General features: G+C 32.2%; 1 protein-coding gene and 1 non-coding gene across 2 annotated transcripts; one reads left to right on the forward strand and one right to left on the reverse strand.

Annotated features, from left to right (window-relative positions):
• Nucleotides 1-2,016: 2,016 nt before the first annotated feature.
• Nucleotides 2,017-2,100, reverse strand: TRNAL-CAG (transfer RNA leucine (anticodon CAG)). The gene has a single exon. It is a non-coding gene; the product is annotated as a tRNA-Leu (tRNA).
• Nucleotides 2,101-5,724: 3,624 nt separating this feature from the next.
• LOC137933694 (aminoacylase-1-like) lies at nucleotides 5,725-21,448 on the forward strand. The gene is made up of 9 exons (XM_068777712.1): nucleotides 5,725-5,835; nucleotides 7,320-7,489; nucleotides 9,324-9,492; nucleotides 11,613-11,759; nucleotides 14,627-14,697; nucleotides 18,736-18,852; nucleotides 19,923-20,018; nucleotides 20,198-20,331; nucleotides 21,216-21,448. Exons 1-9 carry the CDS (start codon nucleotides 5,748-5,750, stop codon nucleotides 21,418-21,420), a joined length of 1,197 nt encoding a protein of 398 aa, XP_068633813.1. The 5' UTR covers nucleotides 5,725-5,747; the 3' UTR covers nucleotides 21,421-21,448.
• Nucleotides 21,449-26,901: the final 5,453 nt, after the last annotated feature.

The raw sequence follows: 26,901 nt of genomic DNA on the forward strand, positions 1-26,901 counted from the left end.
CTGAATCGACCTCAAGCCGCAGTGAACGTGTTAACAGATGAACACCTTTTCGCAATGCTGATAGTTGCTTCATAACATCTGGAATCTGCTTTCGAAAATATTATGGAAGATCAAAAATAATTCCATATGTCTCACACGCTTACCATGGCAGAGCCTCTGAATATTTATTTAAGGTAAAAAGTAATTTGTTACATTTGTGTGTGATATTGTTATCATATTATGATTAAAAGCTTTAATTCAAAATGATTTTTTTCTATAATTCTGGTCCTCATATAGTGTTTCTTAGCCTTGTGGCCCCCTTTCAATAAAGTTTACCCACTACTTGTATACGTAATAATGTGTACTTTATAAATGTATACATTTAAATATGTATGAATCTGACATACGTGAGAACTTTGGAATAAATTATTAGATATCTGTTGATGTGTGTATAATAGTGCAGGAATTAACAATAAAATATATTAGTGTGACAACTAATTTTAAAACATGTAAATAATATTTAAAAAAAAAATATTTTAGTTTATCAATTTCCGTTGTGACAACCCTAGTTAACAGTGTAAGGACTATACACGGTTAATAGAAACTCGCGTGCCACAATACGTTCACACGAAACGTTAGCCAAAGGTAAATTTTATTACCTATAAAAACACACAAAGAATTTATAATGCGATTATAAATATTTATTTCATTATTAAAATAATGAGCAGTAACATTATTTGATACTTTGATTTATTAACTACTCTCTATAATAAAAACAAATTAATTAATCAAAACATGGTATTAATTTTATTACGCATTTACTCTTGTTACCTGTGAACGACAGTAATTTTATTCTTCATCATCATAATTTGAGTCGTAGGATGTCCATTTCTGGTTACAAACCTAAGTAAAAAAAGGGTCAGTATTTAGCCACTACCGCACATGCAGTAGTAGTCGTGCAACAAAGTGCACCCCCCGCCAGCTCGTTGATAAATGCGTATGCGGCAAACAATGCGAATCACTCAACCCATCCACGGGGCATCTTCAGGAGTTATGTTACACCGATTAGTGCCAAACACAGAGTGAAAGCCTGATTCCATTAAATAAAGGTTACACACTTCTTCCATATATCCAAAAAGCCTGATTGCAAGCGGCTTACATCTAGCATCTTCTGTCTTGCGACATTGCGGACCAGCAAGCGCACTGTAGCAAGTCTAACCACAAAATGAACAGATCATATTAATGATGTTAAAGACGTTAGATACAAGATACTTTGAACAAGTAGTATTAGAAATTTATGTGTGAAGCCTACACTCAGTAGACGTCGTACAGCTGATACGATGATATGAAACAAGAAATAAGAGTGTGGTTTATCTGTCTTTAATATAATATCATCATATAAATCATGTCAGCAGATATATTGCACGGAATGGGGCTACTCCAAAAATCGCTACAATAATCGGTCTTACGTTACCTACAAGATGCACAGACGGCCTTTTCTATCAGCAGTGGACACTGCAAAAATGACGATAATGAAGCCAAGCGCCAATAGCTTTAGAAAGAAAAAAAATTCATCTATGAAATATAGTTCACGCAGTAGGAAATTTCCATCTATATATCGCATTTGGATACTTATCAAGCTTGTGGTTCAAATATTTACTATCATATGACAATATAATTATGACGTATCCTAGTTCATTTGTCTTTTGTGGTTGCGATAAAAACTTTTGAGGACGGTGGGGTTGAATAGTACATATACTATTTAATGCAGAACAGCGCTGAAAGAATGTAATTTTTTCAGATATATATATATATATATATATATTATATATATATATATATATATATATATATATATATATATATATATATATATATATTATAATTAAAATCTCGAGTAACATTATTCAGAACTCAATTTATCTTCTATCATGAATGTAAACATTTAGAGCCCAAACTTTGGCGTGTAAATGGTAATTAAAATATTGGTTTTGTAATCGAACAATGTTATAAAATAGCTGTAAATAAAAATGTAAATGTCAGAAGTGGGATTCGAACCAACGCCCACAGAAGTGGACTGCGACCTGAACGCAGCGCCTTAGACCGCTCGGCCATCCTGACTTGTTTAAAATATATTAAATAACACATTCACGTCTAAAATACAGAATTATACAGTTGGCATATTGTTTTGTATATTCAATATAAAAATTAAAAAAAAAAAACATTAAAATAAATGTAATTTATTTTTTGAAAATTATGTCATCTAGGTATTCCCTAGATCTCGGAGTTCATTTTTCTAAACGAATTGCATTTATTTTCAAAAAGGTTGGTGACGCCGCTCTCTTTTCTTAAATGTTTTGCAGCTCTTCGAGTTTTGGGAGAGTTACAGATGACTGTCCTGGAGTTGTCACCATTAAATAATTACAAGATGATATATCTGGACTACGTGGTCGCCACTTAATGCAGCCTTCTTGGCAAGTCTCCTTTGCTAGATTCCTCGTACGACATCCATGCTGGTTTTAAATGTGAGACAAGTGTCTAAATTTCTACGAAAACGCATCTAGGCGATCCCCGTGGTTTATCTCACTCCGCGGAATGCTGTGTGATTAAAAAAAATCAAGTTTATTACGGCGTATCTTGTACATTTTAATTATTCGTAATACACTCGGAATAAAATTAAAATTATAATAAGGTCCAATAATAAAGTGTGCTTGATCTCGGATATAATTATAATTGCAATGAATGAAATACTAGAGAGGATACAATACCTCAGAGCATTCTTAACTATCGGCATCGTTTTTTATTAGTGATATATTTTTATTTTTTTTGCAAATTATAAAAACTGACGGATTTAAGTTTACTTTTTAATATTTCATGAAGTAATCATTGGTGATTGGTATTAACTACATTCGATTGGTGCTAACCTGTTGGCCTTTTTGGCTACAGCTTAGGACTCACGAATTTTGGATCCGCAATCTTATTAATTAAAAAAAAATCTATGTCAATGCAACTGACGTATATTGATTAATTGATATCTACTTGGTTGTTGGAGGTGTGAGCCTTTTTAGCTAAATCGATATCAGAGTTGGTAGTGTATCGGTTTGAGTCGCCGATGAGTGTTGTGCTACGAACACGAAGGCTGCTCGTTTTAAAACTGATTCGCTCGCCGTTGTCGCGCCGAGAGTAAATCGAATTGTGATTTAATTACTAATAAAAAGTACACGTTTTTATTTATATATAATTAAAAAAAATGTTGTTTAATATAACATTATTCTGTATTGAATTTATTTCAATTATTTTTAACTTAGAATCAACAACAGCGATCACTTGTTTACGACTAGAAAATACAAGACGAGCCCAACTTCAACTTAAGCCTACGAAGGATCCAAACGCGTTAAGATTTGACAATAGTACATAACAAGTCTGATTTTTTATCCTTCATATATTCATTTATGTCAGCTGACATACTCCCACTGTTAATGATATTCCTCCCGCAAAGATCACCTCAAAGGTTTACGTTACTTGTATCCAGTAACTTGCCGTGGTTTTGACGATATAGTTGGTCCAACTAGTAAAGAGCTTACCCACGCTCTGCCTACCGGTGGTCACCTTTCGAGAATATTTCAGACTCATCGACCGTTACTTGCACTAGCGATATACTCCGTCAAATGCTACTTAATACTTTCAACTTTCTTACCCTTTTCAAACGATAGACGCTCAATGCTATGCATAGGTCTCCGCTAGATCGACACGATGACCGTTCTTGCGCTCCTTACTTCGAACGAATTCCAGCGACCTTAATTATCCCGTCAGCCCACTTCGAGAATCTTTCGACCGCAGCGCCACGGTTGCATGAGTGACGTGTCCTGCCCATTGGCAATTTAGAAGAGCAATTCTTCAAGCTATGTCGGTAATCTTGGTTCTTTTGCGGATCTCCACATTTTAAATCAATCTCGCAAAACTGTGATAAAGATAAAGATAAAAATGTGATACAACAAAACTAGAAATTAAGTAAATGTAAAATGAAAAGAGGATGAAAGAATGGTAAAAGAGACCTAAAGGGAAAGAAAGCAGAATTGTGGTATAAAAGAACAGAATGAAAGATTATGTAAAGAATGAAAGATTATGTAAAGAATGAAAGAGAAGAGAATAAAAATAAAATAATTAAGTGAATAAATTAAATGCTAATAAAGTCCCTATCCCACCATAAATAGGGGTACGAGAGGCCCCAATAACGGGGGTCATTAGATAAAAAAAAATCAATCTCGCAACGAAACTCCGAGCTGGCCTTCTCTCTCACTTTCTGGGTGATCTTGAACTTACTTATGAGGTTCATCGTAAGAGACTACGTTTCGGATCCGTATGTCATCACCGGCAAAACACTTTTAACTTTAATAAAGTATAGTTACAGTTAAAATATTGTTATTTCGGTTTATTAAAATAGAGTAGGTTATTGACTATATATAGGTATATATTCACGAAAGCCTCATTACGCATCATTAAGTTCGCACTTCGCCGACGTGCTCGTAATTGAGAGAATGTAATTTACATATGTATAAATAAATGAAACGGAAATTGACATTACCACTGTTGCATTTCATCGCGTTATTGAGCTGTGTAGAGAAATATTTTCAAACTTTTCATTTTCCGATATTCATTTCTGTAAAGTGAAAAGGCTTAAATATTCCATGAATACATTTCCAATAACAAAAACGTACGGAAAATAAAAATATTTGAATTCAAAATGAATTGCATTGGAAGAAATTGTGAGTGTTCGGTTTAGTTGCAAACGATTCGTTGATATTATAAATGTGACCGACATTTATAAATATTTTTCATCTTTATTTTATTAAATACTGGCTGTTCCAACAGATTTTTTTTTGGCCCACACTAGTTTCCAAGTGGCATTCTGCGCTTCGAGGCGGCTGTTAGCGAAGCTCGAAGGCTCTCTGGGAATCTGGGATCGAGTCACTACCTTCCACAGTTTCATCAATTGGGAGCAGATATACTTTGTTCTAGCAGAAATTAATAGGCCAGTCTCATTTCAATATAAAAAAGACTAAATATAACATTTCAGAGTGATCACTTTATTTATGGATTAAGTGTGAAATAAATAAACATATTTCACAATCGATAAATACAGACCGATGCAGCTATTATATACATTTGCATTGTGTAAACAGCCAAAAACGTCAAAACTGTTAAATGCGCGAAGTTCAATTCGAACTGTCAAACTGGCGAAATTTAAAGCAAACTGTCAAAAGCGTAAGTATCAATAGTAAATATGTGTCGTTCTCAAGTTATGGTGTGACAAACAGAAACGGAGACTCATTTTAATGTATAGAGTGCAAAGATATAATTCTGGTAAATTTTCATCGCTTACTACAAAAACGCCGAAATACTCAAACCCTACGAAAATCGTGCTGACTTTGTTATAGTTACATTTCTGGAGTCACGATTCAATTATAGGCGTGTTCAATTTGATTCTTATTAAATAATAATAAAAAAATTATAAGATAATAAATTATAATTATATTGTGCGGACCTGATATTATCGCGACGTGATCCCAGTGATCGCTAAATGGCCGAAATAGATAATAAATAAATATATAAATGAATATTAATAAAAATAAATTATTTTATAACACAAGGTCACATAACCCCATCTTCCTCTGTACCACCTAACGCAACGGTCATATAAAGTCGAGTGTCGTTTGCTTGTGTGTAATTGTTTGTAATTATCTCCATTGCTGGTTATAACGTGCGAAATGGCTGTTAACTACGCTGCCGACCCGGCGGTGAACACTTTGCGGGACTATCTTCGCATCCGCAGTGTACATCCCAACGTCGATTATGGTAAATTATCAATTAAATCTATGTACTGCATAGATATTATATTTGAACATTAAGTTGAATTCGAGCATCTATAACAAAGTTTTTATTATTTATTTTGTTTATTTATTGTGAATAATATATCATTATACACTATATAAGACGTAATATGCCAAAGAGAAGTCTGGTAATATTTCATAGAAAATCTCTTGCAATCACTTTAGCATTTTTTACGCCTTACGTCGCATTTTAAAATATTTATTATCGTTATTAAACATAAAAGTTATTTTTAAAGTCACATGTCAGTCTATCCCGAAAATATAATTTATCTAAATGTATCTAAACCAACCATCTAAATCAAGACGATTGAACCAAAGAATTTACATATAGAGTTTTTACTTTTTTAAACTATAATGCTACTAAATCCTCTCCTTCATGTCTCTCATCTCTATTTAAATATTGTCTGGAAGAGATCGCCTCCAACGATAAGACCACCTCTTGTGTCTGTATATAAATTGTTGTTTTTTTTGTTATTATCTATGTTATTTTGTTACATTTCCGTTGTTACGAAAAAGTTTAAAAAATAAATGAGTATTATAAATATATTAGTTGTATATTTATTTAAACTAAACTAAAATAAATAGAAAATAAGGACTGAGACTTGCTTTCGTAAGTCGCGGATTCGATTCCAGGATACATTGTGTATATAATTTACACTTTGTGCATTAATTATATAGGATTGCCACTGTTGACCAACAAGTTTCCAGAGGAGGGGAAACAGGGTCCTTTGCGTACCATAATAGCACACTTCGACCGCCAACCCACCCGCCTGCTAAGTGTGGCGATTATTCCCCATAGATACCTTTGGGGGAAGCCTTTACCTTGCAGTAGGCGTCTATGAGTCAAAACGCCGACGACATTATGTTGAAGATCCTTATAAAATAAAATGCCAGAATGAAACCAGAATGCTAAAATATGCGACTCAAGGCCTATTTTACTTGTCTGTTTCGTCATATATTTTTAATAAAAAATAGCGTACAGTGAATTCAAATAAACATTTTAAGCATTTTAACGAATAATTATAAGCAGTAATCGTACATTCCTAAATATAGCGTAATTAACGCATAGTAACATTGTATAAGTTTTGCATTTTTTCAGACTCTTGTATATATAATTTTTTAAGTTAAACCATGTCATTGAACCGAAAATTTAGTAGAGAAGGTCTAACATGTTAGGGTTCTGAAGTGGAAAGCACAGACCAAGATACGCAGCGAAGGACATCTACTCACGAGGTTAAGAGAAGACCTTGTTAAGATATAGGATGCAGGCTTCATCCCACCAAGGAAATCTATGACGGAGGCCTATTGTCCAACAGTGGTCGGGTGAAACTACGGCTGAAATGATAATGATGATCTCAAAATCTCATTATAAATTTCTCTATCAAAAGCTGATCCCGATTTAAAAGTGAAATAAAGGGATGTACTTTAAGTTAAAATTATCTTTTTTAGATGATTGCTTGAAATTCCTGAAACAGCAGGCCGCTGGGATCGGTCTACCTGTGCAGGTGTTCGAAGTATTGCCGAGGAAACCTGTGCTGGTGATGACGTGGGAGGGTACTCAACCAGAATTGCCCAGTATACTGCTTAATTCCCATATGGACGTGGTTCCTGTATTTGAGGTATGTTGCAAACGAATCAATATAAATGTAGAGTAGAGAAAGAAAAGAATGAGAAATATAATTAAGTAGACAAATAAGATATATATATATATATATATATATAAATTATGTGGTAGTCATAAGAGTAAAGATAGGAATATAATATATTGTAAGGACGTAAGTGTAATAAGCTATAACATATACATATATATTGTACAATTTGCCCCCTGTTCACTTTGTGTGGCGCGCACTGGAATTGCGACGCCATGCTGTCAATGCAAAAGGAATTTTTTGGGAGTTATTTCATAAAATCCATACGTAATTTTTCGTCAGAAAAATGTTGTGACCAACTTTTATACCTATAAGAGCTAAGATACGAAAAGAATTATTTTTTAATGAACGCCTCCTACACTCCCGTATAGATGAAATTTCATAAAATAACTTCACAGCCGACCTTTGTTTGATGAAAAATGTATTTTTATCATTTTTAAAGCCTCTGAGCCAATTGGTTCCAAAAATATCGTGATTGGTCAGTATATAGATATAAATATTTTATCTATATACATAGATGAAACCATCTTTGTTATAGCTAGTAAGTCTAAACCTGGTCTTCTATTTTATACATATATATTTATAAATACATATGTATACATATATATACATACGTATAAATATATATGTGTGATTGACAAACAATAAAGGCGGCGGTTCCGAACACAAGTTTATTTTATTCTTAGCAGCGTAACAATCTTTTTACTCATTTCGCTTGATATTACATCGACTTGACGGTTAAATGTAAACAAAGTGAAAGTTACAAATGGAATACGTTTATGAAGTTATAGGTAATTTAATATATAAAATTCTCGGGTCACGGTGTTCGAACTTGAACTCCTCCGAAACGGCTTGACCGATTTTTACCAAATTTCATATGCGTATTCAGTAGGTCTGAGAATCGGCTACTATCTATTTTCCATACCCCTTAGTGATAAGGGTGGTCCACCCCTAAATTTTTTTTTTTAAATTTTTAGACAAAATTTTTTGTTTTTATTTTTTTATGATACAACATACAAAAATACACACAATCTTAAATTTTTACCCCTCTATGATCAACCCTTATTTTTAATGTGTTAATTAAAAACTTTAGTTTTTGTTTGCGGGATCAGCTAGTAAGTATATAAAAACTTAAAAACAATTTTATCTTTATTCCACATATATATAATATTACCTAGGCGACAATTTGAGATATTTAACATACTTCTATTTCAGAAGCCTGTTTTCTCCAGTACATATATGCTTAATATATTTATAAGTTTGTATATTTATATATGTTTTTATTCATAAACAATGTAACTATGTCCCTGATTACTCGCATCAAAGGAACAAGACATGTCTGTAAAAAGTTTTAGTACCAAATACAACTTGAATATAACAAATAATATATGACAAATAAATAATAAATGAATAAAAGACGTGCTAACTCACTACCTATTTTCAAGAAAATGGTTAAGATCCATTTACTAGACCTATAATTATCTATCTCTTAATTCATTTCTTTTTCTTCTTCTGTTTCTTTCTGAGGCAAGTGCGATCGAACCAATACTGATCGAAGTCAGTTAGATGTTTTTATTTATTATTGTATCATATTTATAATGTGTATTAAACCTTATTCATTATTAGTATATATGTTATGTACGTATGTATGTATGTTTAAGTTTGTATGTCTATGTATGTTGTTGTACACGTAAACTACCCTTTATTAGTACTTTTACCTTTTCCATACTATGGTAAGAGATTGCCTTGTGTGATAAGACGGCCTATTGTACTGTATTTGTAATTTTTATTCCCACGAATACAGAAAAGCTGGACACATCCACCATTTGACGCCGAGCTGGTCGACGGCGTTATATACGGTCGTGGAGTTCAAGACATGAAGTCGGTGGCTATCCAGTACCTTGAAGCTGTTAGGAGGCTGAAGAATAAGGGTGTTCAGCTAAAGAGAACTGTTCATCTCAGCTTCGTACCAGGTATGGGCTTTCTTATCAATTCATATTATCAGCTAACTGAAGCCCACTGCAAGATATAGGCTTTCCCAAAAGATTGCCAAAATGTCAGGCATTGCGCTACTCGTATCCAGAATTTTAATTATATCACCTGTCCACTGAGAAAGGGGCCTATTCATTTCGCGTCTACCATCTCCCTCTCTCTCTTTCTCTTACCTTTTATATGCACATTATATACGTTATTGGATATAGGTGTAAAAGCTTTAAAGGTATATATATCTCATTTGCTATCAATTAATATATGATTCACCCTATTTAAGAAAAATAAATGGTGTCAAAAATATTATGCTGTCTTCGTACTTTTAAAGTTAATGGTCTGTCGTATTGCAATAAAAAAAAAACAACAATTGTAATACGTTTTAGTGGTCGCTTTATACAGGTTCATTGAAAACATATGTAAAAGCTTTTTGCTGACATATGAGCTATATATATATATATATGTCTTAAAACTTTTACACATATAAACCATCCTGTATATAAGTCTTCGGATATAACAGTATTTTGAATATGCAAGGCGAAAGAATATTCATAATCTTATAGATTCAACCTTGTTATAGTTTATTATTGGATAAATACATAACTGCTAGTTTTTATTTAACGTCGCATGCATCTGTTATCACTTTATCACGTCCGTTCAAAACCGCCGACTTAACATGCGCTAATACCGTTATTTTTAGCGTTCTTGGCACCGCGTTGGCACACAGATGGAAGTCCACGAACTTTGAAAGTTGTTCTTATTTTACCATCTTGTTACATATCTGTTTTTTATGCGATTCTAAGAAAGTAATTATTGTACTTTCATATTTTTATTCAAAACTCTGTTTAAGCAATATTTGCTTCAAATGAAGGTCATCATAACAATACGAAATTGTAGAAGTTATTAATTTTAACACTATATTTAAAAATGTTTCATCACAGAACTGGTGATAACATTTTATTAAAATTAAAGTCTTCGATATCATAAAATAACTCAATACTCATCACATCAGCCAATAGATGCTTACTGTAAGTCAGAGGTCTCCATCAAAGATCTTGGAGACTGACTGTCTTCGGTCCACGTAGAGGGATCAACCCATGCCGCTTCTCTCGGCTGATGGTCGTCACACGACAACCTTCCGGCCTCAAGAGACAAAACTTTCAAAAACACTATTTTTTTACATCCTTTGACTTATATAAAATTGAATAGATAAAGCATATAAAAATGACGGCAAACTGTTTCTATTCGTATTTTTTTTTCTTTTCTAATGGCGTATTGTTAAAGACAAAATAAAACATAAACGATATAAGTAAAAAGTTTCTATTGCAACTCTTAGGTAATAAAATACTATAAAAGTTTTTTCTCGATTCCACCAGACAGTAAAACTTTCGAACTGCAACAGTCAGTGCGGTAAACCGACAGTTTAAAGTACAACAATATTTCTTTGATATATCACTTTGTTCTAATTTAAACAAGGATGAAGATTCGTAACTAATTATATTTAAGTTGATAAGTGTATATGTATTTAAATTAGTAAGTGACATATATTTTCTTACAGCGTTTTATTATCAAATAACTGTTAAATATCAAGTGCTACAAAATGTTTGGAAAACAATATCTAGTGAGATAATAGTGACAACTTGTCATTACTTACCCCGCTTTAAATTTGAGGTATTGATTTTATCATTTTTAAAATTAACAAACAACGTGTTAGTTATATATGAAAGGCTTCTTTCAACTGGTCAACAAACACTGCTTTCTAATTTACTATGTTCTCATTGGTCAAGAGTTGTGTTACTATTTAATTAATATATTTGACTGTGATTTTTTTTACAGTTACAACTTTTGTAAGACATGAGAGTCAAATTTGATGGAAAGTAGAATCATATTGAGGTCATGCTCATGGTTATGAGGGTTTGAAAAGCGTCAGATCTGAGAAGAACCCACAAAAAAGTCCAGTTGTTTACTATACTAGACATTATCTAGAATGTTATTGTCAAAACGTTTACATTGTCCATTGAAAGATTTTATAACTCGATGAAGTCTAGTTTTAGGTGCATTTTGTTTAATATAACAATAAATAAAGACCAAGCTGTTTCTTGTACAGATGAAGAGGTTGGCGGCGCTAAAGGAATGGGGGAATTTGTGAAGACTGAACATTATAAGAAGCTGAACGTGGACTTCGCTCTGGACGAGGGCATCGCTTGTGCCACTAATGAGTACCAGGTCTTTAACGGCGAAAGGAGTATTTGGCGTAAGTCTTTCTTTTTTAAATCTCCAATTACAATTTGTTAGTGTATAAAGTTGTCATCACATGACACTTGTCAATTACACATTTTTTATCTGTGTTTTTGTTAGTATGTACTTTAGAGTAGGTTTTCTCGTAAATAACACAAAGGTTAGGTATAACCTATGAGCCTTGCAGAGTGTCTATCCGGTGAAAAGAAGATTAAAAAGATATATGAAGATAAGTAACTTGTTTATCGATGTTCACATTGATACTGTCGTTGAAAATGCCACTCAATCGTCAGAATTCACGACACAGACTTTCAAATACTTTACCTAATAGAAAACTATTAAAATCAGTATGTTGATTTATTCATATTCATTTGTAGACTCTGTAGTAAAATTTTCATTTAAATATCATCAAAACTCCAATTCACAGCACAGTACATACTTTTATTCGAGTTTTAACACTCTTATAGGCCAACTAGCATAGTTTCCACTAAACAACTTATCACTTCGATAGTTATCGAACGAGTGACCGAACTCCCGACTCAATGATCAAAACGCTGTTTCAACCCCACCACTCTCAATCCTTTTACTGGAAGTTGTCACAAAAGAGTGACAGGGTTGACTAGTGTTGTCGTTTAAAAAAATAAAACTACCTTTTTAAAAATTATTACATAAACATTATTCAAATTTTCAAATTCATATTAACATGTACTATTGAATCGTCGATTATATTAACATTATAAATAGTAAGCTACCACTCTCTCGAAATGCTGATCTGCTGAAAAGAGTCAGTCAGAAATTCAACAGTTTTTCTTTTAGATGAAATTTAACAATTTTCGATGTATAAAATATTGTATTAACCATTAATTGAGTCAACAAACCAAGTTCCACTCCTTTTGATCAACCAAAAACCCAAAATTTGTTTTCAAAAAATACTAATTTGATTTGTTTAGTAATATATGTTAAAATTTAGATTTAAAAATAAGAAAAAGAATAGCTATGATATCTTGTAGAACTTTATTATATATACGTACACTCACTTATGAAGGATTTGTTAATTTTTGGCTTAATCTCTATGTTACGAGTGTATGTTTATTTCTTATATTTATCATGTCTTTATCACGGTATTATATGTAATATTTTAAATTTAGACACAAATAATATGTGATTAAATAAATAATGAGAATATCAATTTATTGAACATCTCACAGGGGATCTCTAGCTTTTGAGTTTTAATTTGCTTACATAGCTTTTTTGTAAAATATGTATAGAATTAATTATGGCAGTTCTGCGCCATACGTAAGACAAAATGTTAGGAAAGTAGCTAAAATGTCGTGCTAATGTTCGTTAACTGTCTTACTTTTTTTATTGCAAAGACGGAGAATTATTTTAAAAGTAAACAAGACCTTTCACAAGGCAGATTCTAAATTGTCGTTTCGCGTTAAACTGCATGATCCCGACAAACGTTGACTAACCAAATATTAATATATATTATGTTCATAAAGTTTATTTTATGTTAAATATTAATTGCGTTTACTTTATTTTATCGTCGCTTTCCTTAATTTTTATCTTCTTTCATTTATTTAAAAATGTTATACTGCCATTGTGTTGCAACAATGAAGGTTACATATCTCCGTGAAAAATTATATAAATACACCAATTATTACGGTGATCGGTAAAGCTTTGGAAAAATTTATAAGTTACAGCGCCATCTGTTGACAAGTTTCATTAATTTGCACAGCCTATTAACGCTTTTGTTAAAAAAAAAATATTTACTTGTTGATGGGTACGATAATTTTAATAAGTTAAACGATTTAATATACACAAAAATTTCATCATAATTCCAACAGGTTGTCCACCGTTGGAGATAGGTAGCCGGCGTCTAACGTTTTTCGTCGACTTTATGTGTACAACTCTTACACACCGAATTTTTTAGATACATTGTATCACAAAATTGTACATGTAGAATTCTGAGCGCAAAAACACATGTTGTAGTAGTGATAAAACGAAATGAGCCACAAGTACTCCCCCCGTCTCGCGTTTATACCTAAGGCGCGGTACAGCGGTTTCGGTGTCACTAAAACTTAAATATTAAAAAGAGCTTAGCCAATACGTTACGAGCAACTGCTGTGAGATGAATTTGCAGTATTCTATTAAATCTTTTATAAACTCTTATTAATGTGAGTCAAGGGTTTGATTCTCAACGAGATCAAATATCCTGAAGATATAGAATACTCTATTCGGACTGGGACCTCTTTCTAAGAATATTCTTGTAGCTAGCTAGTCTCAGCTACACAAAATATTTTTGTTTTTCTTTCATAAAACTCGGTCTTAAGGAGGAGGAAGGCGAGGAGGTTCTCCCACTGTGAAAAGAGGTTACAAGAGGAACTAAGGGGTCTAAAAAACCTGACGATCAACTTTAAGATCTTTCCGATTGGCCGATTATAGATATCTCAACATATTCAAAAACTCTTGGATATCTGAAGGAAAAAAATATTAATTAGTTATTTATTTCAGATTATTATCAATTTATTTTAATTTAATTTTGTTTAATCATGAATGATGTCATGAACGTAGTATAAAAAAGAGGAGGTAAGCAGTTTATTGAAGTAAAGTAAAGTTTCAGTTGTCGTTTTTATGAATGGCTCCAACTGTACTATAAATATAATTTACAACATTTAGAACTGTAGCGATATACATGTGTCTACAAAACCAATAGCCTACGAGTTTACAATACAATTACACAAAATCCAATAAATTTAGCATTAATTAGCTTAGTTATAGCGGGTAATTGAAAGTTAGTAAGGTTAGCACCACAGCTATCGTTATAAAGCTAAACGCTATATAGCTATAGCTTTTGTTCAATTATTTACTTTCCATTCGCAGACTTAAACGTGGTATGCCCCGGCAAGTCGGGTCATGGGTCGCTGCTGCTACCGGACAACTGTGGAGAGAAGGTAATTTATTTAAACATTAAACAAAATATTTTTATACAGGGTGATTAGAAACATGTGTAAAAGATGCACGAAAGATTCATTTGCTGTCAATTGATATACAGTAAACATGATCCAAAAATTAAAGAAGAAGTGCATTTAGCGCCATCAGATCGGATCTGAAAATGGAACTAGGTAAGAAAATCGATAGTAACAGTATCGCCTCCCTGGTGAGGAAAGCGGGATGTCCCCACATTTTCTTGCAATATTGCAAAAAATAGTAATAAATGTTATAAATATTAATTAAACTTAAATTTCGTGTAAGAAAAAACATTGGTGGAAATTACTGTCATATAAGATAAACAAGTTTGATTTTGAATTGATAACTATAAATCGGATGTATAGACATAAACCATAGTGAATAATTGTAAGTAACAAATAAATAAAAATGTAACATTATCACATGGCGAAGGAAGGAAAATAAAAAAGAAAAGAAAATAAAGGATATGTGAAAAGTATGTCAATAAATATCTGAGTGAGAGAACATATGAAAGGAGAAAGAAGAAAAATGTGGGATAATGTCACGAATGTAAGAAGGAAATAAATAAAACAAACTGAAAAAAAAACATTTTGAAATCTAAGTCTCTGTCAAAATGTACTGTGAACATGAGATGCCTAAAATGGATCAATAAAAAATATTTTAGTTTTAAATTCAAACAAACAGTAGCCCGCTCTGAGTCTTCACGACCCGTGTTTCAAGTTTTATTTATTATACCATTATTTAAACTAAGATACATGAAAGACAAGCACAAGAGTTAGCTGCTAATTATTTACATTAAAATATCCCTAATGAAACAAAGCTTAAAGCACATTTAAGAAACTTATATTTTGTATTATTTACTTGCATCTCTTTAAGACGAAATTTTTTCTTAACTTTTATCTTTAATATGGCCTTTCCGTATTACTCAATACTTAAAATACATTTATAAAAAAGCTGTTATGTTCTGATTATCACTGCGTGATGTTTTCCGCAACTAAACGGCACTGCGTTCTTTATGCGTCGTAAAAAGAAATCAATGTAACGATCCGAAACGAAGCTTACGAATAAGCCCTTGAATTGAATATACCTTAAAATCCTGTTACCTTCAATCGGCAAATATTGATCTTCCGTATAAAACTATGTAAATTGAATAATGAAACGTAGCTCTAATATTCAGTAAATTTGGAATTTTGTGTCATTTATAGACCAAGACGCAATGCCGTCGTCGTCATTTTAGCCTATAGACACTCACAGCCAAGCATAGGCCTCCCTATATATATCTATGGAGGAATAGACAATAATCGCCACGCTTGGCAGGCGGGTTAGCGATCTATCGCTCTATCTATATATCTCTGATGCTCATCCTCTGAACTCTCGTTTGTGAGCAGTGGAAGTTCTATATAATTAAAAATGTAAATTATAATTGAGACTATATCCCGGGAATCGAATTCGCGATCTACCATCGAAAATCTCAGTCCTCCACCGCTGGGCAACCACTGAAAAACATTAGCTCATTTGCTGTCAATTAATGTACGGTGCAACCTATCTAAAAATCATTGGTTTCAGAAATAATAAACAATATGTAGATTAGCCATAGAACATAACTTGTCAGATATGAACTGAAAACAACACTTTTGTGAATATTAGTTTATTGGGTATGCTAGACAATTTTTAATAGGTCACGCGGTAAGAAAATAGACAAAGAAACACACGCATTCGCCGCCGTGCTCGAGCTCTCACTAGGACGATTGATGTTTGCGAGCATCTACGTCATCGATGCTTGCGGGCACCGACGTCGTCGATGTTCGCCGCCTGCGCACACGGCTCTGCGCTTTGCACCCGACCTCGTTCACGGCAACTCCTCTAGATGACTTCGAGTAACACGGTTGCCACAAATATATTGATAATATAGCAAAAAAAGCGTTTTTAAAATTCGGAGTAGTACATATTTAAATTAATTTTTTTATTATCTGTCTCTTTAAATCTTTTTTCGATAGAAATTATCAACTTCTCGCATTATAATAGAAAAGAAATAACATAATTCAGAATAACCACTTTATACAGAATGATTGGAAACAAGGTGGCTTTAAAGCTTTAGATTTTAATATTAAATCGAAAAGGTGGCGTGTTACAATCCCCCCCCCCCCCCCCTTAACAATCGAATTTCCCTCCTGTGTGGCGTGGGGCCCACGTTGGAAAACACTAAACTACATATTAAACTGTATTTAGCTTTTTACACACATAATAAATCACCAGGTATATTATTGCTTTCGTATAGTGAAGAAAAATATCATGTAGAATAAAAAAAAACAATCCATCACAAGGTAAATAACTACATACAACATAAGACTAATAGTTTCGTATTTATTAAATTAAATGTACCCCAACTTGTTTGTAAACAATGTGCTTGCTATATATTCGGATCGTAATTTTCTTGGCACTTCTAGCTATTTGTCCAGGAACTGTAAACCGCCTTGAATGCTAATATAGTTCCAATTTGACACGGAACGCGTAATGTATTACGGGCTAAATATATCCACTGTGCAGTTGGGAGCAATGTAATGATTAATATCACTGCATTTCAACGAGTACGTTACATAGATTATGAGTTTAAATTTGGTGATGTAGCATTAAGTAGTTATTAACCCATTTTTTTATGTCAAATATTTTAATATCGACAAAATTTAGTTTCATCTCGTCATTATATTTTTATACTGACTGTCGCAGTTCTTTTAAATAAATGTACATATATAAAATATGCTATATAGTGTCCACTATATTTATTGATTAATTTTGTTAATAATGTACAATGATCAGTTACGTAAATAATCCGTTAAGATCGAAGACATAGTTAAGATTGCGAGAAATCGCTGGATGCTTGCAGCGCAGTAATGGTCATCGATTTTTGAGGGAGTTTTTTTTTTTGGTATATGGGATAAATCTTCTGAATGGACACAAGATAACCTGCCCTCTGAGGGAAGAACAGAGTTATGTGAGATTCCTACCCACTAATAAACCTATCAGTGGTTATCTTCGGTATCTTTGAAAGAGTGGCTGAACCTTTAATAGAACTCGCAGCTGTCCTCCAGTACTATGCCAAGGTATACCCCGGGATAAGCTGTGCCTCCCTCAGCACCTGAGGATGATGGATGGATACAGTGAGCTGTACCGCAGCAATACGAGACAACATCGCGTTTGTACCCTTCTCGGGTTTGTATTAAGTGAACGATGGCCGATGCCCTTTAAGTAGAGTCTTACAAAATGCGGAAGATGATGTGTTAATATTAGTTAAAATCCGACAAGCGATTATTGCTAATTATGGGAAGCCTTCACCTTGCAATGGGTGTCTGTCTGCTGGTATGATGTTTAGTTTTAAGAATATTTTCCTTTGTTCGAATACTGCAACACTTCTTTATAAAAGATTATGTATTCGTCGTATTCTTTTTATAGAATTTTTTTGTTAGCGAATTTTTGTAGCGACTGTTGCACGTCGGCATTGATGTCGGCGAAGCGGTCGCTAGATGTCGTGCATCTGTCGCGATGCCAAAACCGAATCAGTAAGCTCCGTCCGTTCTCTCCGCGTTGCGTAGCAGTAGCGTTGGCTTCGGTATTGTAGCGCATTTCAAATACGACTAACACGTCGCGCATTTACTGCGACGCAGTCCTAAAAAAAGGCACCGGGGGAGGTCGGGGAAAGGGTTTTACACCCTTACACGCCTAACATATTTTATTCTTCTTATTTAATAAATTTGTTCTATAAAATGTGTTTATTAAAAATTTTAAAAAATTCTCCTGAATTAGTAAAGCAGTTTGCGACTTTTTTGCTTAGCAACTGATTTGGCCATTCGATTTTATTTATTTCGATCGAAAAGAGGTATTAATATAGCAATTGCTAGATTGGTTTATAATTATTGCTCGACAAAATGTTAAAAAAATGTCTATGTTTATAACTAAGGTACACAAAATTATATTTTACGTAAATTTTATATTAAAGTTAGATAAGATGTGTTTTAATCTTTTAGATTCGATACATCATTGACAAGTTCATGGACCTGCGCCAGGTGTCTAAACAGCGCTTGGCAAGCGACCCATCACTTACAATCGGTGACGTCACCACAATCAATATGACCATGTTAAATGTAAGTCTAAAGAAATAATATGAATAAGAAGTTAAGAGAAGAATGACCGAAGAACCAAATTTAATACAAACTAGAATTAATTTGAGCTCCAATTTGAATCCTGCAATTTAAAACTACGAGAGTTTCAATCGAGTACTGATTTATGAAAAATCAACAATAAATTCAGACGGATTATTTTCTTAGGTCGCTTTTACAATATTAATAGAGCAATAGAACAAATCATTACTAAGCTTTTCTTACACTTAAAAGATTTTTGTATGTTATTAATTTTTATTTATTAAACTTTTTAAATTAATTTAAAAAGAAAATTAATTGAGACGAAGTAATGAAAGCCATGTAAGACAGGAAAATAAAATATGATAAGTTATGATAGATTATGTGACAAAATGAAAGAAAATGTTCAGAAGATATAGAGAAGAACAAAAGATGAGGATTAAAATAAAAAAGTGAAAAACTTTATAAGAAAAATAATGATCCTGCGTGTCCAGGATGTACCGGAGGCGCCAAATAACAAGGGGTTAAAAAAACGATAGTTCAGAGGTTTTTGTAGGCATGTGCCTACAAAAGAGTTTTACATAACGTGTTTTATATACAAATAGTTTTAACAATCATTTCAGCCCATAGATAAACACTGCAAGGCGTCTTCCAATGTGCTTAACAAAGTCTTCTATCCACCTTGTAGGATGTTTAGTCTCAATTTCAGTTCCTTAAGGCTTTAGCGGCCTCTGTTCTGAGTGCTATATAGTCTACGTACTGTCACTACAATCTGTCAATCCGCTGGCAAGGCATGTGACTCCCCTAAAGACATCTATAGGGATATAGCATAAGACACACGCTTGGAAAGTGGGGTGACGAACGCAATATGGTATTATGCTACAGAGAGGACACTGCTATACAACTTCTGAAAACTTCTCTACATGCATTAACAATCCTATATAATTAATACGAGTGTGAATTACATGAGATTGTATTCCGGGAATTGGTCTCACGATCGTAGGTCGCAAGTGTCAATCATCTACCGCTTGGCTACGACTGTTTTAACATTAATAATTTAAAATTTTGATCCACAGGGTGGTATTCAGGACAACATAGTTCCCGAGAAAATGACTGCAAGCTTCGATATTCGTTTAGCACTGTCCGAGAATATGGAGCAATTTGAGAATATGGTAATATTATTTATTACTATTATTGAGTTGAAACTTTCAACATATTATATGATTTAATTTACTGGCCTTCTATTATATTAATTATTTTTGCAAATGCGTATCAATAAATTCATAGTTATATTGACTTATGTATGTGGCTAAACTAAAGTAAAATGATGTTTAATTTTTTATTTTATCAGATAAAGCAATGGTGCGCGGAAGCCGGCAACGGTGTAACCTATAACTTCAGCCAAAAAGATGCGTATGTGCCGTCAACTCCTGTAGACGATTCTAATCCCTATTGGCTTGCATTTAAAGACGCTGCCGACAAACTGTAAGTGGTATTTTATAGCTAATACACAAATGCATACACTCAAACTAACAACACACACACACACACACACATACTAACATATATTTATATATATATTTATATGTGTGTGTGTGTGTGTGTAAAAATAAATGCCTATGAAATACTGGCTGTTCTTTGTCTTCATATGGACTGCACGGTTTTTTTTTGCTTACCCTTTTAACAACCTGTCTAATGGCGAATTAAATGCCTTAATGCCGTTTAATTTAATAAGTTACATTTAATTAATGCCGTCGTGATGATTCAGTTAATAGGTGAAGTCTCTTTTTATTTATCTATTTATATCACTTTTTACCACTAATTACTTCTGACACCCAAAGAAAAAGTCATTTAATGCAATATATTTAATAAAACTATTTTATATTTCATTGCATTTCAAAGCATCTCTACGTAAAATATTAGCGGCCTTTTTGAACTCATTCAATAAACACGAAAACAAATAAAGGAATATGTATAAATATAAATAAAAATATTGTTGTTTCAATTTAAATATATTTAACTTAAAACAGAGATTTTAGAGACTTCGAATACTTCTATGTAAAAGTCTGTTTCTTTTTTATTCGATAATATTAAAATTTACACAGATGCAAAATCAGGTTCTTGAAAATTGTCAAAAAAATTTTTTCGTAAATTCTTAAATTTTTTTAAATGTTTAATTATAACGCTAATTCTTAAAATTACATGGTTTTCTTTTACCACGATGCCTGTTTTGCCCACTTGCCAAGATGATCGGTCTTACGCTGTTCCCGTCGTCGATTAACCTAATGGGGCTTACCCACGCCATGTCTACTGGCTTGTGGTAGATGTTACGAATCTATTTTGGATTGATCCATGAATGTCTTCTTCAGTGGGATAACTCTAGCAGTGCGCACCTTCCCGGGAGGCACAGACAGTCGTTACATCCGCGCTGTAGGAGCAAGGGCTCTTGGCTTCACGGCGGTGCATCTCACGCAATCCTCTCTTCATGAGCACGACGAAAATCTTCCGGTGGAGCAGTTCCTCAGAGGCATCCAGATCTACGAGGAGATATTACCCGCTGTGGCAAACGCATAATACTGGATTTTATTGTTTTCAATCATAATAAACCTATATATATATATATATTGATATTTTTTTACTTGTTTATGCTCGTAACCCTCCATGAAGACAATAATCACTTGTAATTGGTCTGTTTCATTCAATAAATCTTCGTGTAATCGTTGAAATAACTACTAAGTATGTCGCAAACACTACAGTACTCAAACCTGATACGAGATGGCACACATGAAGCAGTAATTTCGGACTATACCGACAGATGTCGCTGTCCACCGAATATACCCTACTATTATATAATATTTCATTACTGTATTTATTACCTCTGCACATCACTATATGTAATAAAAATATAGGAATATATTTAGTTCTTACTAAATAGTTTGAGTGGCAGCATTGCTTGCGGCAGCATCGCTTTTTCCTTTTAAAAGTGGTTTTGTTGCAGGGTGGGTGACGTGATTAAGCGTAACAAAACAGTGTAACAAGAAATGTGGCGAGGGATGGGAGGCGATGCGTGAATATAATGTGGGTAAATGCTGTGAAAATTATAAAAAATATGAAGGATGAAAGAGGGGAAACAGAGAGATAGTGTGAAGGATGAGACAGAGAGGATGAAAATAGAAAGGTTTATATCCCTGCCCCAAAAATAAGATGATGGAAAGGGTATTAAATGACTTATTTTACATGTATTACAAGTATCATTAGGTATTTTAATATTTTGTGTTCCAAAGTTTTGACCCATTCAAGCATTTGATTACTGCCCGCTCTATTTTTTCTTTAATAATAAATCCATCCAAAGGTTTTTTAGAAGAAATTAGCGATAAGTCGAATCACCGTCGTTTGTTTTAGCTATTACATATGGATCCGATCACAATGTGCAATAAAAAGGTAAATAAATAACATGTTCAGACTTTTCATGACATACATTTTCCTATGTATAGTATATACAGGATGATTCATTATAAGTGCAAAAGAGGTGAATGTATAGCGCATTGCCTACCAAGTAATGTATGGTACACCCATCCAAAAATCAATAGATTCTGAAATAATAATTAACGACATACGTAAAAAACGTTTTCAAAATTCGAATAACTACATATAAAAATTTAATTATTGTTAACTATCTGCCCTTTAGACTTAATACTGGCAGAATATATTGACCTGTAGCATTTCAATAGAAAAAAAAATAATGTAGCATATTTCTGTATGCACACATTATATAGCCTGTTTGTAAATAGGTATAACCAATCACATTGTAAACACACACACACATACACACACACTGAAATATATATATATATACATACATACATATATAAATATATATATATATATATATATATATATTCATTTACATAAAAATACATTATTTTAACATGTCTTAAAGATATTGTAAAATATGACTTTTTTTTATTAACGCCTCCTCAACCTATCTTATACATAATAATATGTTGATCCATTTACGTATATGCTAAGATCTCTATGTACACTAAACAATAAACAACATGCAATTTATACCTCTTATATTCAAACAAATGTTTGTTTTCTGTGCCTACAATAAATGTTCGAGGAGATAAAAGCACTTTATAAAAGAAATATTTGATCATTCCAACTTTCTTTTAAACGTAAGTGAAAATACATAAACTCAATTGATTTTGATTGTCCTTTTAAGTAAAAACGAAAAAGGTTTTACATATTTTTTTTGTTTTGATCATTTTTATTCGCAAGTGCATATTGTCTAGCTAAACTAAAGATATACGTAGTTTTGTACTGTATATTCAATATTAACTCGTAATAATTTCCTATGTAATTTCGAATTGTTTTTTAAAAACCTAAAATTAAATTAAAAATGAATTACCGACTATATACGGTATTCCAAGAATGTAAAATTTAAAAATTAAAATTCAGGCAAATCCAGTTTTCTGTATGACAGAATATCTTGTATACAGGATGATTGAGTGAGAGGTTGAAAATTTAAAAAGTTTAATATATAGCTCATTTGTCAGCAAAAACCTTCAAATATCACCACCTATCTCCAAATATCTTGCATAAAGTCATAACTCTAAAATATAATACTTTTTTTTCTGTAATGCAACTGGCAGCACAAAATCTGCAAGGACAGATAGCAATCGCAAAAAAAATTCATACTGTATTATCATTACGCTATATATTATCTCTTTTTTACAAATTAATTCACAATCAACTTTACACCTATGACCAATTATTATGCTGCACACATCATGATTACACCTACCTAAACACTTGATTTTCCATGCACATGAAACTTTGTCATCGTTTCACCGCCATAGACGCCCACTGCATATGCTATCCCTAAAAATATCTCTGGGGGTCGAAGATATCACAATCGTCACCTCTAGTTGGCGGGTTGGTAATGTGGTTGCTGTGTGGTATTATATTACGCAGAGGTTACATATATTGATCCATCCTCTGAAAACTTGTTTGTTAGCAGATGCAATTCTTTATTATTTATACACAAATTGTGAATTATGTAAGATTGTTTTCCGCATATCGAACTTGCGGCCTACGATCGCAAGTCTTAATTATTTATCGCTGGGCTAACACAACTTAAAGTTGACTCTATACTAGAAATCATTTTTCTAAAAAAAAATTGTTTTATTTCTTTACTGTCAATAAAATAAATTGAAGATGTATTTGGAGCATTGAATGAATATTGTACCAAACATTCAAAATGGCATGATTTAATTATTTTTTATATAAAGACAACAGTCCATTAATATTACTCCAGCCGATCTTTTCCATAAATATCATATATCGGGCTTCTTTATAAATAATTAAAACTTTGATTACATATAGTATAACTATAAAATTATATGTACTATAAAATTCCACAAACAATTTCAGATCTGCGATTGGAAAGATTTAAAACCAAGAATACTATATTAATGTTAATGCGTGGCATAAAATATTGTTGATGCTCACTTAGGAATCAAATTAATGTCAGGCATTCTTTAAAACAAAATAAAATTAAATATAAATCGCTATAAATTCATTTCAATGTTTAGAAAATAACTAAACATTTTTTGTCGCAATTTATAATCTGGATTCTGTTTCGAAACGTCAGGATAAAGATCTGACATTTCTTGTACATACGTCACATGGCTTAATACACCTTCAGGCGTAAGATAATTCCGAGACATTCAAGTTGACACTGCAGATATCTTTGCTTTTCCGTCATTCTCTTTGTTTATTTGCTTTAGCTTCTATTTATATTATCGGTAAAATATTTTTCTTTTTTGTTACATATAAATAGGTAATTTTAAGATGGTTTTTGTGAGTTACTTAACTGAAGTTTTATATATAATATTATAAAAATTAAAGGCTTGTCTAATATATACTGCTTCAAAAACATGTTAATAAAAATATTATTCTATGTACGAATAAATACTGATGTTAATGCGTGGAATTACATGTTGATGCCCACACAGGTAGCTAATTATTGTTAAGCACTCTTTATAAAACTATGACAACAACTGTTGAGATTCTCGCCGGCTCTTCTCAGCAGAACTGCCTTCCGAGCCGATGGTAGCTTCCTGTAGGACTTAAAATGCCGGCATTTTATGCTGATTCAAAAGTGCTTTTAACAGCCTATTTGAATGAAGAATATTTTGATATTGATTGTATCCTGATGTCGATATTTGTACCAAGATAAGTAAATTTTCAGAAATGAAAATGTCCAATTCAATTTGATGAGATTTATTTATGTATTATATTATATAAATTATTAGTATATATATGTATAAATAAACCTGCTATTTCCATACTTATATAGTTTCTGTATGAAATTGTCTCGAGTGATTTGACCGCCCATTGTGCACATACTTTTTATACTTACTATGCATCCATGTATTTATTTTCATGCTTGTACGTTAAAGAGTATTAAATTAAATAAATAAATCATTAAATAATACACAGGAAACAAGACTTAAAATATTGAACATTAATAGTCGTTTATTTTTTTATAGACCAATATAGTTTATTTTTTAATTTATCACATTATCTGACGCAGTTAAAAATATGAATATTTAATTTTATTATCTATAAACTTACGAGCATGTACAATAAAAATCGATGTAGGACTTTTTACCTGAAACAAAAGAAAATAATTATCAAAAGCTCTGATACTATTTCTCTTATAATAAAACATGTTAGGAAACAATTTAATATGTCAGCACCATCTATACACGTATTGTGACCTCTTTCCCGTTACTCACAATTCTCTTTTTAATCGAAGAGCTTAGTCGCTATATTAGGTCGGACAAAATGTTTTTTTTTTATTATTTCCTATAGTCACAATTGGAGCCGCAGTAGAACCTCTTTGGTTCTACTATATTTCGTTTTAATAAAATTAAATAGTTGACATTTTAGAAGAAGAAGAGTATAATAATATTTGCCTCATTTATTAAAACATAAATAAACTAATCTAAAATTTAAAATAACATTTATATCGCCGATGAAATTGTAAGTTTTTCAAAACTAGCAAATTTAAAAATAATATAATATAAGAAAGAATTCGAAAATGAACTCTGTATTAATCTTTACATTACTTTTTTCATTTATAACTACAAATTGGCAGTTAATGAAAAATTACGTTTCGTCAACAAAGGATGATTGGTAACAGGCGTAAAAGCATTAAACGCACGCTCATTTTTCAGCAATTGCTTATTTGTCAGCCAAAAGCCATAAGGATTTTACACATTTTTACAATCACACTGTACAAAGCGATCACTCTGAAATATGACAGGCCAACACCTTCTGGCAATATATATAGATTTTCTAGAGGAATAGGTAGTAAAAAATATTTTAATAATATTTTAATATTGTAAAGTGAGTTTTGAAAACGATTTTTATGCATTGAGCTATTTATTATTTTTGAAACCATTGACTTTAAAATGGAGTGCAGTATTACTTGAGACACACAAATTATTTGACAGCTAGTAAGCTATATATATATGATGACAAAGAATGTCTTCGGTATTATGTTCGCCATTATACATAAAATATAAAATATAAAGTTTTAAAATAAATAAATATTGCACCAGTTTAAAGCTATTAGATTTAAAATCAATCAACTTTTACACATGTGTACACATATATGTCAAGGAAAAACCAATAACAAGAATTTAAAATACAATTACGTATAAGATTCAATACGCATAGCTTCAGCTCTAGCTTAGTTGTAGCGGGTAAGTGATTGTCAATAAATTTGGTTCCACAGCTAGCTTTATGAAGCTAAATGCTATATAGCTATAGTAATAAATAGCAACAAAGTGGAAATTTAAATAGTAAAATAAAAAATAAGGTAAAATAAAAAGAATAGTAAATAGAACAAAATGTGTAATAAAAAATTAATAAAAGATAAAGAATTGTAAAATTGAGTAATCGATCGAATAAAAAGAAAAGGTAGAAGAAATGTAGAAAGAAATGAAAAGTACGAAAGAACATAGATGAATAAAAAAAGAG

Source organism: Battus philenor, unplaced genomic scaffold (assembly GCF_028537555.1).
Source record: "Battus philenor isolate CCGP_79_NKW_IND1 unplaced genomic scaffold, ilBatPhil1.0.hap1 SCAF_14, whole genome shotgun sequence".
NCBI classification, from domain to species: domain Eukaryota; kingdom Metazoa; phylum Arthropoda; class Insecta; order Lepidoptera; family Papilionidae; genus Battus; species Battus philenor.

What these genes read in the sequence shown, in the direction of transcription:
- LOC137933694 (XM_068777712.1), top strand. Translation starts at nt 5,748, where the DNA reads ATGGCTGTTAACTACGCTGCCGACCCGGCGGTGAACACTTTGCGGGAC. An exon ending in CGGCGAAAGGAGTATTTGGC is followed by an intron (nt 11,760 to 14,626) that starts GTAAGTCTTTCT and finishes TTCCATTCGCAG; the next exon opens with ACTTAAACGTGGTATGCCCC. An exon ending in CGGACAACTGTGGAGAGAAG is followed by an intron (nt 14,698 to 18,735) that starts GTAATTTATTTA and finishes TTAATCTTTTAG; the next exon opens with ATTCGATACATCATTGACAA.